The sequence below is a fragment of the Sprattus sprattus genome (genome assembly GCF_963457725.1).
Source record: "Sprattus sprattus genome assembly, chromosome: 1".
In the NCBI taxonomy this organism is placed as follows: Eukaryota; Metazoa; Chordata; class Actinopteri; order Clupeiformes; family Clupeidae; genus Sprattus; species Sprattus sprattus.
Window position 1 is genome coordinate 38,737,871 of NC_137920.1, and position 17,524 is coordinate 38,755,394.

Consider the following 17,524-nt stretch of genomic DNA (forward strand, 5'->3'; position numbering starts at 1 on the left):
TCGCTGTGTCCTGCTGCAGGCGCGCTACAAGCAGAGTCTGGACCCCACTGTGGACGAGGTGAAGAAGCTGTGCACATCGCTGAGGCGGAACGCCAAGGAGGAGCGTGTCCTCTTCCACTACAACGGCCACGGGGTGCCCCGGCCCACCGTCAACGGGGAGATCTGGGTCTTCAACAAGGTGAGATGCGCACACACACACACACACACACACACACACACACACACTGTAACGGGTTTGACTAGGACACACACGTAACCACACATGAACATAGACACACAATGGGGAAATTTGGGTCTTCAACAAGGTGAGACAAGGGACATACATACATACACACACACACACACACACACACACACACACACACACACACACACACACACACACACACACACACACACACGAACATAGACACACATAGACATGTTCATACGTCTGGGCCCATACATACACACACACACACACACACACACATACACACACACACACACACACACACTCCACGTCACACACAAATAACTCATAACCACAACCACAAACAGACACACGCTGGCATTTTATCATACAAACATCCATTGTATGCATCTCCATTTGTTAGCTTTCTTCACTATAAGCTTAGTTAACTATCTGTTAGCTATCTGCACATATAAATTTAATTTATTATGCAGAGTGTTGCACACCGACACACACACATGCATACTCTCATCCTGCAGGCAGACAGGTCTTTGTTTCATAATATTTCATCAGAGCATACTGTGGTGCTCATTCTGACAGCCCTGCTGTGCCCTGGCACCGACACTGGCACTGCCCACAGCCCTGTGGCACCTACACCAGGCACTCACTCTGCTCAGCAACAACATCCCCTCCTTCTCTCTCTCTCTTTCTCCATCTCTATCTCTCTCTCCATCTTTCTCTCTCTCTTCATCTCCATCGCTCTCTCTCTTTCTCTCTCCATCTCTCTCTCTCTTTATCTCTCCATCTGTCTCTCATCCCCATTTCTCTCTCTCTCCATCTCTCTCTCTCTCCATATCTCTCTCCCTTCATCTCCATATCTTTCTCTCTCTCTCCATCCCTCTCTCTCCATATCTCTCTCTCTCTCTCTCTCTCTGTCCAACTCTCTATCACTCCTCATGTCCTCTCGTGTGACTGTATGTCACCAGGTAAAATGACTGAAGTACAGGCGATGGATCTAAAGCCGTGTCAAGCTGTGATCGAATCACTCAGTATATCCTGACACCACACCTTCAAAAGTGTTTTTCTCCCTAAACTGAAAGAGCTCAAGCCTTTGGTCTCTTTAGGGAAAGCCAAGTTGGTCGCCGCCTGCCCTTCCACTTATTCTGAGTGTGTGTCTTCATGGGATTTAACCAGGGTGTCAAGGTGTCAATGACTGATTAGGTTATTCATTCTTTCTTCTGTTCCTTCCTTGTATTCTTCTCTCTCTCTCTCTCTCTCTCCCACTCTCACTCTCTATCTCTCCCTCTCTCTCCTCTCTGCCTGTGTCTTCATTGAATTCTCTGGCACCTAATCAGGTCTTCTGTTTCTGTCTTTCCCTCAGAACTACACTCAGTACATCCCCCTCTCCATCTACGACCTGCAGACCTGGATGGGCAGTCCCTCGATCTTTGTGTACGACTGCTCCAATGCTGGCATCATCGTCAAGTCCTTCAAACAGTTTGCCCTGCAGAGGGAGCAGGAGCTGGAGGTGCGACAAAAAAGACGCCCGCACACACACACACACACAGACCTTGTTATGCCGAACACACAGATATACACACACACGTCGTTTTGATGTTTGACGCTTGAAGATGTGCACACAGACCGAGGTGAGACATCCCTACACGTACTAAAACTGGCGTGTGGATCAGTATTTACACACACTGCCACCACCTCCTCTGTGTGTGTGCATCTCCCAGCTGATCAACCAGCTCCCTCTTTTCCCACTCCTCATGTTTTCCTCAGCAATGCTTCTCTTCCACACACACACACACACACACACACACACACACACACACATACACACACACACACACCCTTGCTATCTCCTCTCTTCCACACACACCCCCCCCCCCTTCTCTCTCCTCTCTTCCAAACACACCCCCCACCCCCTCCCTCTTCCTCGCTCCTCTCTTCCACACACCCAAATTCTTCCTTTTCCAGTCCATACGTTCTGGCCTGCTGGCCATTCTTGTTGGTTATGAGACTAGTCTGCCAGATATGAGCTCCTGCTCAGTCTCTGAGACACTCCACTCTACTCCATCCGATCAGCTCCTGGGCACGTGCTCATTGATCGCTGTGATCCTCTCCTGCTGCCAGACACGTTCTGAACTCTATTAGGGGCTCGACTGAGTGTGTGTGTGTGTGTGTGTGTTGGGTGAGTGTGTGTGTGTGTGTGTGTGTGTGTGTGTGTGTTGGGTGAGTATGTGTGTGTGTGTGTTGGGTGAGTGTGTGTGTGTGTGTGTGTGTGTGTGTGTTGGGTGAGTGTCTGATTCGGCAGGGTCAGCCAAAAGGAAATGGAGTCTGAAGGGAGAGTATGGCTCCTCAAGTCTGAAGTCAGCTTGTGGATTCGGTTCCATTTCTACATGCTTGTGTGTTATATATGTTACACAACATATATGTTACCTTACATACAACAACAGATCAATGAATATACGTTTTGAAAAGTCTGGGTTTGTTTGGTTATGTTTCATGTCTCTGAGACGCTCCACTCTACTCCATCTGATCAGCTCCTGGGCACGTGCTCATTGATCGCTGTGATCCTCTCCTGCAGCCAGACACGTTCTGAACTCTATTAGGGGCTCGACTGAGTGTGTGTGTGTGTGTTGGGTGAGTGTGTGTGTGTGTGTGTGTGTGTGTGTGTGTGTGTGTGTGTGTGTGTGTGTGTGTGTGTGTGTGTGTGTGTGTTGGGTGAGTGCTTGTGTGCGATGGTGACTTGGCAGGGTCAGCCAAAAGGAAATTGAGTCTAATGGGAGAGTATGGCTCCTCAAGTCTGAAGGCTGACGTCAGCTTGTCATATGTGGATTCGGTTACATTTTAACATGCATGTGTGTAATATATGTTACACAGCACATATGTTACTTTACATGCAACAACAGATCAATGAATGTACCTCTTGTAAAGTCTGGGTTTATGTTTCATGTTTAGTTAGATCCAGAGGGTCCTGCTTTGGGTGTGGAAACTTGGCAAAAATTGCCTAATCTGGTTGGGTTGACTTAAACTCGATAAATACAAAATTCCACCAAGGCATGGATTTTGGACGTAGGCGTGGCAACATATTGGTCTCTGACAGGCAGCATCTGCATGAGCCAATCACAAACCATCACAGCCCAATTCTGATTGATCTATCTGGCAAAAAAAAAATCACGTTCCCTTTGAGTGGTGCATTATGCCTTCATATTTCTTTAGGAAGCAGGAGAAAACCTGTGTTATGGGCTAATGCTGTTTATCAAGCTTGGCTATCCTTAAAGTTAACACATATCCTGGCAGGCTTTCAAAAAAGAAAAGAAATATTCTTTTAAAAGGTTAAAGCTCTTGTTTAAAGACTTGAGCACCTGGGAAGAGGTAGTCTAATGTGTCCGACCTAAATATAATGCAGTCAGCAGTAAACCGATATCATCTATGATGGAAATACACAATGATGACTTTTCTTGTGTTTCTACCACTTTTTGGTTGGTGATATCATATACTTAGACTACACCAATCCACATGAAACTATACTTATATATAATATAAACTTGCCCCACATGTCTGATATGGGCAATAGCTCAAAAAACATTTTGCCGTAACTCTAGGACGCACCTTACTTTAGATCATTACGATTAATTTATGCAGTGGGACCACCTCGTGAATAATGTTTAAAGCAAAAATCTAGCACTTCACTAGCCAATGTCTTGGGATGCGACCGTTCACTAATTAATTTGGCCTGCTTAGTGCCTTTGACGACACCTTTACCACTCCCTCTTAAGCGTCTCTATGTTGTGCTACAGTGCCCATGGGCTGCTGTTTCCATCAGGGCCCAGAGGCCTTTTTCTCAGGTCTATTTGAAGGAGGGCCTGATTCAACTGTATTGACTTCAGTATTGAGCTCTTATTTATATGTTATCTTGATTTTTCCCATCAATGCTTTTATTAAAAACAGAAGCATTGGATCTGTTCAAGACAAACAACTCACTTTCCTTTTGCATGTTTGGACTTGTTGCCTTATGCTGTGGTTTGATATTCTCATAGTGTAGTTCTTTCGGCACCTATCATTCATATTTTCCATTTTTTATCTTATTTGATAATGTTGAAGTGCTAAGGTGATGAAAACAATATGCACTTCAAAGTTTTGTGACCATGCACATTTAACACTCTTGGAAAGAGTTGGGTGGTATTCATTCAGATAGTGATGCAGCAGAACCCCTGGAAGTTGAGCATCGATTAGAACCAGAGGATTGCAGCCAGTCTGGATACGATTTGATCATACGTTGTATTTGATTGTGCTGTGGTTGAGTGTGTGTGTGTGTGTGTGTGTGTGTGTGTGTGTGTGTTTCAGTGCAGGGCATGATGAAGGGCAGCTGTTGGGTAAACTCCTGGTATGAACAGGTCTCCAGAGCCTCCTCTCTTTGGGCTCGCTGCCAACAGTGAAGAGTGGGCATCTGGAGGGGGATGAATTAGTAATGGAACCTCAGTTTGGGTAGGACTTTTTTCTACCCCATCCGTCTTCCTCCACTCATAATTTTGTTTATTTATTTATTTATATTTTACTTTTTTCTCTCGGCTGTGGCATCGCCGCTGAATTTTTATCATCATAGCCGAAGCGCCCCTCAATTATTCATTAGAAAGTTTTTGAAAGTGTGGTGGTGTTGCTGTGAGACAGAGACTGTGTGTGTGTGTGTGTGTGTGTGTGTGTGTGTGTGTGTGTGTGTGTGTGTGTGTGTGTGTCTGTGTGTGTGTCTGTGTGTGTGTGTGTGTGTGTGTGTGTGTGTGTGTATGTGTGTGTGTGTGTGTGTGTGTGTGAGAGAGAGAGAGAGAGAGAAGAGCCTTTGTAGGAGAGCCAATCAGTCATTTGGGGCTCAGTGGGAGAGTGTAATAAGGGTTCCGTAGGTCACCTGAAGTTTATTTTTTCTCTAACCACACAAAGACGGCCTCTGAAGGATACACTTAAGTAGTAGAACATCCATCAGATACTCACAGGACTTCAGGGTGGCCCTTCTCTTTGCAATGTCTTTTGATGGGGTTGGCACTGTGTCTCAACAGGTACTCTCACTAAACTGTATTCTGAGGGCATTTAGGGTTCACGTACTGTTTTGGGGTACAGTGCCTGTTATGTGTATTCTGAGGACATGTTGGATGCTCATCGTGACTGAAAGGTTTTGTCAGGCCGCTGAATAAGCTTAACAAAAATAGTCGGTTTCCTTGTCTGGCAGACTCACTGCCTGTGTGTTTGGCTGTGGTCTGACGACTGTGTTCACTCTAGACCTGCAGACGTTCAAGGGGAGAAGCTAGGTAGTGATGTCTGCCGTGCGGTCTGGGCCAGGCTCATGAATGAGGCATCTAGAGAAAACCTGAGGAGGAAAAGACATTTTTGAGTGACTGTTAGTAAATTATTTAAGAAAGCTCCCTTCCCTGGTAGAGGGGTTGACCCTTTGGGCAGGATGTTTTTTTTTGCATAGTTCTCTTTTTCTCCTTCCCTGTCCCTCTGAAAATTCTGTCATTCCTGTGGATGGAGGTGCAGACAGAGAGAGAGACAGAGAGAGAGACAGAGAGAGAGACAGAGAGAGAGACAGAGAGAGAGACAGAGAGAGAGACAGAGAGAGAGACAGAGAGAGAGACAGAGAGAGAGACAGAGAGACAGAGAGAGAGACAGAGAGAGAGACAGAGAGAGAGACCGAGAGAGAGACCGAGAGAGAGACAGAGAGACAGAGAGAGCGAGTGAGCAAGAATACCAAACCTGGAAAACCAGCGATAAACGAAGAGATTACATGAAGAACAGAGAGAGAGTGTTTGATGGAAAATGAGATGGAAAGAGTGAGAAATTAAAACGCTGAAAGATCAGTGATTAGAGAAGAGAAACGTGGGGAGGAGAGACAAAGAGATAGAGAGATGGAGACATGGAAAGTAGAAAAAGAGGTGTAAAAGAGATTGAGACGAGAGAGAAAAAGTAAAAGGGGAGAAGGGAGACCCACAGTCCATCAATAACACTTAGAGTGTGACAGGCGAGGCAGGGGTGCAAACAGAGAGATGGGAGCCACTGACAGTTTTCCCTTCTTCAGCTTTTTAAGGAGTGCTGTAATTGAACTGCACCCATGTCCTCTCCCTCTCCATCTCTGTCATGGGTATGTCTTTATCTCGCTCACTGTTGTGAACTCACTCACTCAAACAAGCTCACACGCTCACACACACACACGCGCTCACACACACACACAGACACACACACACACGCTCACACACTCACTGACACTCACACTCACTGACACACACTCGCTCACACACAGACACACGCACACACACATACACACACAAAAAATGATAGGGGCTCTCTCTGCACCCACATGAGAGTGTCCTGTCTTTTGACAGTTCTGACTGCAGGGAGCATGAGCTGTTTTGGGCTGAGTGTAAGTTTTGTTTTGTCTGGCGCTGAGTGTAAGAGTCAAAACAACACACACATACCCAAACACACACACACACACACACACTCTCAGAGAGCATGCGCCGTTGTGTCTGGCGCTGAGTGTAAGAGTCAAAACAATAGTGAGTCCAGAGGTCAGAGTGTCTGAAAGGCTGTGGTGTGTTTTCACAACACTGCCACTGCAGCACAAACAGGGCTGTTGAGGAGTGCACACTCTGTTCCCTGTTTGTTTTTAGCTCCCTCGAGGGACCAGGTGCTGTGTGTGTGTGTGTGTGAGTGTGTGTGTGTGTGTGTGTGTGTGTGTGTGACCCAAGTGAGCAGGTTCATGATGACTTCCTGTGGTAGGACGTGATGCTGAGTGGCTGATGGGCGAGCGAGCGAGCGAGCGAGAGAGAGTTGAGTTTGTTCCGGAGTTATAAAAGATTCAGGAGGAAGTCCAGGCGGGGAGTCCCCTACAAGCCATGCGTTGGCGGGTGTAGCATGGCCTGATACACGCAACACCACTGCTTACATAAGCCCCAGAGAGCCCCACAGCCACGGTCACTTACACACGCATATAATGTGTTGCCATGTCAACATTGATACTAATTTATTGGATATGCAAAGGAAATATTCATGAATTAGATTGCAAGAATTGGGTTATAGAGAATACAGTGTGTGTGTGTGCGCGTGTGTGTGTGCCTGTGTGTGTGCGTGTGCGTGTGGTTGTGTGTGCGCGTGCGTGCGTGTGTGTGTTGGGATGGTGTGCTGTTTGTGTGTGTGTGTGTATGTGTGTGTGTGTGTTTGGATTGTGTGTGTTTGTGTGTGTGTGTGTGTGTGTGTGTGTGTGTGTGTGTGTGTGTGTGTGTGTGTGTGTATGGTGTGATGTTTGTGTCATGCAGCTGACTTGCAGCCTCTGTGTCTTTTCAATTATACACAGCTGGTTGCCTGCTAGATATCTCATCACTCAAGGTACACACGAACATAATACATAGTCTTGCATTTTTCTCTCTCTATACTTCTCTCCGCCTATTACCTCTTCTTCTCTCTAACCGTCCTCTTTCAACCTATCTCCCCGTAATCCTCAGGGTTAAACACCTTCATAAAGACCTCATAGACCAGAAATGCAAATCTATTCCCCATATATGAATATGAAGCCCATTATTTTTCCATTCAAATGCTAATACTCCTCCCCTCCTGCAATTGCTTTAAACCCCACGTCATTACCGCTAATACCAACGGAACAAATGCCCTTGACTCCGTAGTGTGGTTTCATAGGTTCCGTTAGCCTGCCCGTTAACACCGCTTTGATAGGGAGGGGGTCGCTCATATCCTTTTGGATATCGTCTCATGGTGATGTGGTTGTCAGAGGGTTGATGTGGTGGAGACGCGTAGCCTTTCTGGAGCTGTTAGCGTTTTATCGGTTTGATCAGCCCCAAATGTGTGGCCCTTTCATCTTTGGCTCTGTGTGCGGAGGAGAAAGAGGAGGAGCAAGGAGGAGGGAGGGAGGAGGAGAGGGGGGCGGCATGCTGCCTTTGACATCAGCAGCGATTCAGGAGGCCTGCTGTTTGGGGCACTCAGGATCCTCTGGTGGTTTTCCTGCAGGACAAAAGAGCACTTTTCATGTTATAGTTTTGTGAGTCTGAGACCCTGGTGTGTTGCACTGTGTGTGTGCGTGTGTTTGTGAGGGTATGTGTCAGATGAACCTCTGAATGTGTGTGTGTGTGTGTGTGTGTGTGTGTGTGTGTTTTTTTTTTGCTGCTTTTTCTCAGCTTTTTTTTCCAGCTTCATCCCTCATGAATAATTGACAAACAGGTGATGGATGCATTGGCCCTATACAAAGCAGCAGGCTCCAAAGTTTGATCTTGTGTGTGTGTGTGTGTGTGTGTGTGTGTGTGTGTGTGTGTGTGTGTGTGTGTGTGTGTGTGTGTGTGTGTGTGTGTGCGCGCGCAGGAATGCACTGTTGTTGGATGTCTGGGTGTGTGTGTGGTAATGGCAGTCCCCACGGATCGCTCTCATGAATTAGTGTCACTCAAAAAAATATTTGCCGCAATTAAATTGTAGCCTAATATCCCATCTGAAAAACCCTGCCATAGTGATTGTCATGGTAATTTGTAGGATTACAATATGCTAATGTGTTAATTACGGTGGGTGTTTTTGCATGCTCCATCCTATCTTGGCTCTGGGGCCATATTTGCCATAAGGATTATATTGCAGTGCACTATCGTGCGCCGTTGGAATGTATTACCCGACACTCTGATTTGTTGGGCAGACCGCTAAGTAGCAATGTTTTTATTAGACAGATTGTCTGTGTTTCATTGTACAGGAGCCATACATCATTTAAATAGGCCAAGGGAATCAAGGAAACAAAGAAGAAACTATGCGGCAACCAGTTGTGACGTGTGAATTGGCCCATTCGTTCTGGTAGATTAGACAGCAGCAGCTCTTTTAAGTCATACAATGGATTCACATATATTTACCCTGTGTTTATAAGATAACGTTTTTCTCTTTATGCACCTATCTGTGTCAAGCTGTATATCAATTGTTTGCCACAAAGAGAAACATCTTCAGGTCTTGAAAACAAACCTGTTCATTTCAAGAGTCTGTTGAAGCGACTTAACTTTCCCCAGACCGAAGGTACTGATGTTTTTTAGGGGGGGACCAATTAGTCTTGCAAAAGTAGCTCATTTGGATGTTAGATATGACCTTTAACTGTAGCTAACTGAATCGTGCAGAAACACCGAGACTAAATTCACACCTGACAGTGTGTGTGTGGTGGTATGAACAGTAACCCTGAGAGCACTTACTTTTCTCTGAGATAGCTGCTGTAGGGAGATATGGAGGCAGGGGGAGAGGAAGAAAGATGAAATGGAGAGAGTGGGAGACGGAGTGGAGGTGAGGCGAGGGAAGAATAGAGGTGAGGAGAGTTGGACAGATATATGGGCCGAGCTTGAGCGTGTGGCAGCCTCTCGGCGTGAGGGGCCTCAGTAGGGGCTGCTGCTGTCTGGCAGCTCCACGGAGGGCTTCCAGCGCACGGCCCCCAGCCACTGTACCGCATCCAATTACCTCACACCTCCCAGCACACACAGCACCAGCGCAGAGATCTGCTTTAAAGCAGCCCTCAGACAAGGATGATGACACGATGATGATGAGCTTTCAAGAAGCGGGTTGGTGTGTGTGTGTGTGTGTGTGTGTGTGTGTGTGTGTGTGTGTGTGTGTGTGTGTGTGTGTGTGTGTGTGTGTGTGTGTGTGTGTGTGTGTGTGTGTGTGTGTGTGTGTGTGTGTGTGTGTGTGTGTGTGTGTCTCTGTCTGTCTGTGTGTGTGAGTTGATTACGAGTCAAACGAATTGCAGTTTTTGCAGTTTATACATTTCATGTTTCTACATATTCTTAGTATATATGGGGTTGAAGCCTTTGGGATAGTCATGTTTTGAGTAGTAGTATTTGAAGTAATGAAGCGGCGGTTTAAATAGGCCGCAATGTAATGCAATTTTCAGGGCAGTATCAAACTTGCAGCTTTCATCATTAAATGGAAATATTTCCTCTCTATTTGGTTGGTAGTGTGTGTCTGTGAGTTTGTGTGTGGGTGTGTGCGTGTGCGTGTCAGTGAGTTTATGTCTGTAAGTTTGTGTATGTGTACACACATCTAGCCTGAGGTTGTGTGTTTGTATGTGTATATGGCAGTGTAAGTAAGTGAATGTGTGTGTTTTTTTTTTCTTTTTTGTATAGCCATGCCAGGCGGTGTGTGTGGGTGGGTGTGTGGTAAAGCTGCCATCGCATGACTCAGCACACTGATGGCCTGTGTCTGATTTATGTTGCAACAGTTCAGGCCCAGCCTTCGGCGCTTTTAAACACAGAAAGGGTTTTAGCACTTTGCGGTTCTGTCTTTTTTTTTTTGCTGTGAAGAGGCTGTGAGATGGCCATGTGAACGACATGGGGCTCATTTAACCCTGGGTGTGTGATCTCTGTAGTGTGTAAGGCTTCACAAAGAGAATTTACAGTTATGAAGGGCATGCACAGTGTAGTGCAGGATTCTTCTAAAGAGTTGACATTTTTGGAGTTTAAGTATTTTTAGGCATTTTAAAAACTTTTTTGGTCATGTGAAACATTTATAATGTTATAGAAAAATAAGTCGTCGTTTTATATGAAGGCATACTTGGGAGTGTTTGACTGTACAGTTTTTTTTGTTTCAGTCTGCTGGATTAAGCACTCACTCGTTGCCGTTACTGTTTAAAGATAAACATGTTTTCGCAGCTTTTTGATTGAAATAATTCAGCAATGCATAATCTTGTGATTACCTTGTCAGACCATGTCTTTAATTTGTGTTTGTGCTGCTTCCATCAAACCAATGAGTTTCTCCTCAGTTCCACTAATACTGTTATTACACTGTTATGGCACCGTGTTGTTATTACATAGTAGTTACATGGTAGTAGCAGAACCGTGAATCTTATTCCAAGACTAGTCTCAACAGGTTCCATTTTCGAGGTGATTGTGTGGCATCGCAGTGATGTATAGATCTGTCGCCCCTAGATATGCCCTGCCAGCCAGCCCCACATGCACAGGCAGATCAGTTATGAGCAGATCAGTGCTCGGCCATTGAGAGAACACTACACCCTCAGGGCTAGCGAGGTAGAGAGAGCGGTGCCACAGATTGAGTGCGATGCATTATTAACCGTGTTCATCCCAGTCCCTGTGCCCCCTGATGGCACTCTAGAGCCCGGATGCCACTCTGCCATCCAGCCTCCTGCTTTGTGCTTCAAAGCCCTGTGTGGACGTACCTGGCCGCTTTATGGGCTGATCGTGTCATTATGCCCCGCTGGCGTCTGCTTGCAGTACTGCTGTGAGGCTTATGGTGACGAAGCAGTTGTACCTCATTTTTTCCCTCTGTCCTTTTCTATCGTTCTCTTCCCTTATCTGTCTTTTTGCGGTCTATTCTGTACTCATCTTTTTTCCTCTCGTCCCCTTTTTGCACTCCCTCATACTTGTCTCTCAAAGGTCGTTTGTCCGTCTTTTTATCTCTCTGTCTCCTATCAGCCCCCCCCCCCCCCTTCTCTCCCCATTTGGACTCTTTGTGTCTCCGTCTCAATGACTCGCTCTGTCTAGTTAAATTTCCGCCCACACAGCGTGTTATATTAGCTTCTTTTGTCCGTGTTTGGCACAGTTTTCTCTGGCTGTTTACCTGGCCTGTTTTCTGGGTACTTGTTCTGAAGTTTTTCTTAATTCTCTCTCTCTCTCTCTCTCTTCCTTCCTTCCTTCCTCCCTTTCTCTTTTTATCCCTCCTTCCCTCGCCTCCATTTCTGTAATGTGTTTGTATACCTCTCTCCGTATCTGACTCTAATTGTGTCCATCTCTCTCTCCATCTGTCCTAGGTGGCGGCCATCAACCCTAACCACCCTCTGGCCCAGATGCCCCTGCCCCCCTCCATGAAGAACTGCATCCAGCTGGCGGCCTGTGAGGCCACGGAGCTGCTGCCAATGAACCCTGACCTCCCTGCTGACCTGTTCACCTCCTGCCTCACCACGCCCATCAAGATCGCTCTCCGCTGGTAAGACATACACACACACACACACTCAAGCATGCACACACACACACACGCATACGCACACACACACACACACACAGACTGCACACACCCAGACTGCACACACCCAGACTGCACACACACACACACACACACACACACACACACACACACACACACACACACACACACACACACACACACACACACACACACACACACACACACACACACACACAGACTGCACACATAATGTAACCATCAACAATGCCATCAGTGCTTCACCCATCAAGAGTAGGGTTGGGTACCGAGAACCGGTACCAATACGGCACCGGTTCCATACAACCGATACCTAGCCGGACCGAAATGCAACGCAGATTTCGGTGCTTCCTTTCGGTGCCTGAGCAGATGATTTTTTTTTTTTTTTTTTTTTTTTTTAATTAAAATTTTTATAATTTAACAAAACTAGCGATAGCTAACGAGAAGTAACGTTAGTGGCGTAGATCTTTCCGAGTACGATCTGTATACTTTTTTGTGTTGATAACAGATTTCGTGGGGCACATATAAAACTGCTCCATCTCCCAATATAGACTCTCGCCTGTGTCGCTCACGCTGCATTCCGTATGGGACTAGTGGAAACGGGATTTGTGTTGAGGAGTTGCCATGGTAATGGGTTGACTTGCGTGTGGTTTCGGTTTCAAGATAAGTGTGGTTGTTCTAAGCAGAAGTTGGATACGCTTTATTAAACGGAGAGCTACCGTCTCATCCAAAGATATTCCTTCTCAATGTGAGTTCTTAAGAGAGCACTAACTAAACTTTTAAAGGGGCAGTACACATTCACGAAACCAGTGGGTTTAAATAAATGAAAACTAATTAATATTTGTTTTACTCTGAAGGCAAACATGCTCATATTTCTGCAAAAGTATTACTTAAGTGTGAAGTGTGTGTACAGAGTTTGTTATGTATTTATTTATATTTATTTAAGTATACTGTACAGTTGTTATAAGTTAATATATTGTTCATGGTTTGAAGTTAAAAGGTTTGAAGCCAAGTGTTTTGTATTTATTTTTATTTATAGTATACCTTAAACAGTTAATATATTGTTAAATTTGAAGAAAACTATTTGCCTTGGCAATAAATAAGCCTAATGTCTTTAATTAAAAAAAAAAAAAGTATCGGTTCTGGCACCGTTTAGGCACCGGTATCGTTTTAAAAGTATCGGTTATGTACCGGTATCGGAAAAAACCCAAACGATACCCATCCCTAATCAAGAGTTACACACCCACATAGACACACACACCCATGTCCAACCAGTGTGCATTCACACATCATGTAAACCAACAATCCCTGTTAAGATGGCCGTTCATTGCCAGTTATGAGACCAGTATATAATATATTGCACAGTGTACACATATCTTCCCTTCTTTCTCTATGCAAGTGTTGCATACGCTGCACACCCACAGACTCTTGACTTATGTTGTATACCTTAAGCTAACTTTTAATACTGAACATAGGAGACTCAAACACATAAACACCTACACATGCATATTTATACACTTTAAATGCCCAAGGCCTGTCTTAATGATCTTTACTTGTTTAGATCTCCTTTATTACCCATAAATAATTAATAGTGTTGATCTCCTCAAACCAAACACATAGAAGACATGTGCCCCCATCCTCAACCTTTTCCCACGCACAGGGCTAAGATATGCAGTCTGACTTCATTAAAATGTGTCCCCATGCACCTTCTCCTTTCACTCACACAAACACACACACACACACACACACACACACACACCTCAACAATAATATATGTTTCAACTGCATGCGCATATGCAGACGTTATGTTCTTGTTACATCACCATAAAGCATTAGCATAATGCATAATGCTCATCAGCCTGACCTAGATGCATGACGAATGGACCATGCAGATAACAGGGTGGCTCATACAGAAGAAGAAGCAAAAATAACTTATGAAAAAATAACTTATGTTATGCAAACATGTCAAAGTCTCGACTCGAGTCTCCCGTGTGTAGCCAGGGGAGGCCTGACGCTTGTGTAATGTGATACAGTGAGATGGTGAGACGTGGCCCTGGGCTGATAGAGCATCACTGGCTCTTGCACGTGAATCCAAACTGATTTCATCACCATCGCCTTTCAATCATTTTAGGCAGACTAAAACTGGTGGCCCCTCACACATGACACTGGATAATCTCCCCCCTTAGTTTTAAGGTCATCCATATTGTTGCATGCATTTACCCTGCTTATATATACTGCTAGCATTTCATGTTTTTAAGATTCTACTTCCCTGTGCATTAAAGACGTAACAAATGGTATGTAGCACCGTAAAGTAGGCCACTTGATTAAGGATCTCTTCAATGCAGACTTTTTTTTTTTTAAATGAAGCAGTGCTGTAAAGTAGGAGAAGTGAAGCATGGGCTCTAAACCGGTTGCACCGTATGTGGATGAAGCAGGGTTGAACGGGGAGGTACATTTATAGCGGATGCAATTGACTGTGACAAAAAAAGAGAGGGAAGTGGGTAAGTTAGTGCTCTGAATATTAAAGCACTGTTCATTTCCCCAATTAAAACTAATCATACAGGGTTTCCTGGAAATAGTTTGTCATATCTGAAAAGTACCCTCATGGATCTGTGAGCAAATGGCCCAATGAATGTTAATGTGGAATATTTTAGAAGCGTGTGTGTGTGTGTGTGTGTGTGTGTGTGTGTGTGTGTGTGTGTGTGTGTGTGTGTGTGTGTGTGTGTGTGTGTGTGTGTGTGTGTGTGTGTGTGTGTGTGTGTGTGTGTGTGTGTGTGTGTGTGTGTGTGTGTGTGTGTGTGTGTGTGTGTGTGTGTGTGTGTGTGTGTGTGTGTGTGTGTGTGTGTGTGTGTCTGTTAGGTTAGGTTAGACTAAGGTCTCTTCACACAGTCTTTCACCCATGAGATATACACCACAGCCTGGGGGATGAGTTTCATAAACACAGTGAGATTATATATTTAGATTATATATTGAGATTATATGTTGAGCAACATTTCATAACATAGATTGTGCACTATTATTTTGTTTGCTTTTTTTCTCTCCTTTGTCTCTCATTCTACTCTGACACAATCCATCTTTTTTCCTTCAAAGTCTTTGGCACCTCTTTTCCATCCATTCTTTATGGTCATGTGCAATTTTTTCCTGTGTAAAAAAAATCTCTTTCATTTCTGTATACATATTTATCCGACTCTCTTCTCTCTCATCTGTCTACACTTGCTTTTTCTGTCCTTTAATTATTGTTCAGAATGATTTAGCATGGCTGCTCTCCTGACGGTTTTAGCATGTAGGTTAGGCCCGTGGAGGTCAGTCACTGAAAGTCAGGGCGAGTGAGCGTGAAGAAGATAATTGGAGGCTGGCCAGTTTAGAGATTATTCATCACTCCACCCCACTCATGCTCTATTTGTCCCTCTAGGGCCTCTGTTTCTAGTCAAACGACTGCTTGACATAGCAGGCTTGGGTGCAGAGCCCTTGTCTCGCCCTCACCCCCCAACAAGGCTCGAGTACTCACTCTTCCTGTCACATGCATGCTTTCTCTCTTCCTCTGTCTACTTCAGCATCTTTTTTTCTCTCTGCACTACAGAGTTGAGTGGGTGTTAATTGCAGGTTCTGGGACACTGAGTGTTTTTTTTTTTCAGGTCAAGGATTACTTTATTATTCTGATTTCATCCAAAAAAAAATTGGATAGATGGATGGATTGGTGAGGACAAGAAGGATAAGAGAGGGCGAGAGAGCGTGTAGAGGAGGATGGAGTGAGGATGAGAGAAGAGGCGGTTGAAAGAGTGCACCCTAGAGAAGAGAGGCAGCTGGGGCGGACGAGTAGATGGTGAGGAGTCACGTGTGTTCGGCACTCAAGAGGAAGGTCACATACTGGTCCCCTCCTGTTTCGTCCTGTTCTGCTAAATTGTTACACATCCAGAGTTCAGGTTCATTCAGGCTCCCCGCCTAGAAGCCTGTCAATACTTAAGCAACTCATTAAACTTGAGTGAAGCAACATCTGTTTCGTCAGAAGTCGGTGATGTAGGATAAGCTCTTCATCTTAGAATGACTCTGAAAGAACCGTATTATTCAGGGCTCTCACAGTGAAGTCTGCTCTTCAAAAACAACTTGAAGGATGGAAGGGATCTAATAAATGAAGGCAATTAAACTGTGTTTGTAAATGATTTATATTATGCTGTCTCATTAAATGTCGAATATGACCGGTGCAGGTGTTAATTTAGTCAGAACTACCTGCCGTCATATGGGCATCATATGCATGTCCCTCCATGATGTAGGAGCGAGGTGTGTGTCCCTCCATGATGTAGGAGCGAGGTGTGTGTCCCTCCATGATGTAGGAGCGAGGTGTGTGTCCCTCCATGATGTAGGAGCGAGGTGTGTGTCCCTCCATGATGTAGGAGTGAGGTGTGTGTCCCTCCATGATGTAGGAGTGAGGTGTGTGTCCCTCCATGATCTAGGAGTGAGGTGTGTGTCCCTCCATGATGTAGGAGTGAGGTGTGTGTCCCTCCATGATGTAGGAGTGAGGTGTGTGTCCCTCCATGATGTAGGAGCGAGGTGTGTGTCCCTCCATGATGAAGAAGCGAGGTGTGTGATGGCACAAAAGCATTAAGGACCGTTCATCTGGGTGAATGTTCAGATCAACATAATTGAGTCAGACCTTATTTATGTTAGGGCAGTCTGACTAGTTATGGCTATGACTTACAATATAGATTTTAAAATCACACAAACGAAAATATTTCGAGCTAGCAATGGAAACCATTTTACTCGGAAACATCCCCTTCCTCTTTATAATTTCAAATCTCTGAAAGGTTTATAGTCCTGTTTGTGCCCTGTATCAAGTTACTGGTATGTCTAATAAAAATGGAATGCATTCAAATAGTAATTCTGTTCAGTGAATGCAATTTTGAATGCTGTTTTTGGGGGGTTTGACAGCCCTAGTATTTATGTTCAATGAGCCGTATATTCTTGTTAAAATAGGTGGCAAAAGCTTTCTTATAGCCTGCAGAGGTGCAAGCATTACTTTCAGCTGACATTAGCGAAACTGCCTAAGTGGCCTCTGTCTGTCTGGGCATAATATGAAGATTTTTTGCAAGCCCACCAAAGTGCATATAAGTTATGAATCATTGTTGATATCTCTGTCCAAGAAAACCAGGGCATATTGCCAAATGCTCTCGGGAAATTGGGAAAGGAATGATCTTTTCTTTTCTTTTCTTTCTCCTCTCGCTCTCTCTCCCTCTCTCCCTCTCTCTCTCCTTTCCTGCCCATTAAGTTCCCCCTCTTCTCCTCCATGCATCCTGCAGTGAGGGAGTGCTGCCTCCTCATGCTCTATGATTACATTCAGCCCCTCAGTGTGAGGGAGTGTGTGTTTATGTGTGTGTGTTTGTCTAT

At 44.9% G+C, this 17,524-nt stretch overlaps 1 protein-coding gene across 1 annotated transcript in view; it reads left to right on the top strand.

The window, feature by feature from the left end:
• The window catches only part of rptor (regulatory associated protein of MTOR, complex 1), a 146,553-nt gene that overhangs the window by 53,892 nt on the left and 75,137 nt on the right, over positions 1-17,524 (top strand). Inside the window, 3 exon segments of the mRNA XM_080847984.1 lie at positions 20-178; positions 1,554-1,700; positions 11,952-12,127. Coding sequence (XP_080704110.1) covers positions 20-178; positions 1,554-1,700; positions 11,952-12,127 — 482 coding nt within the window.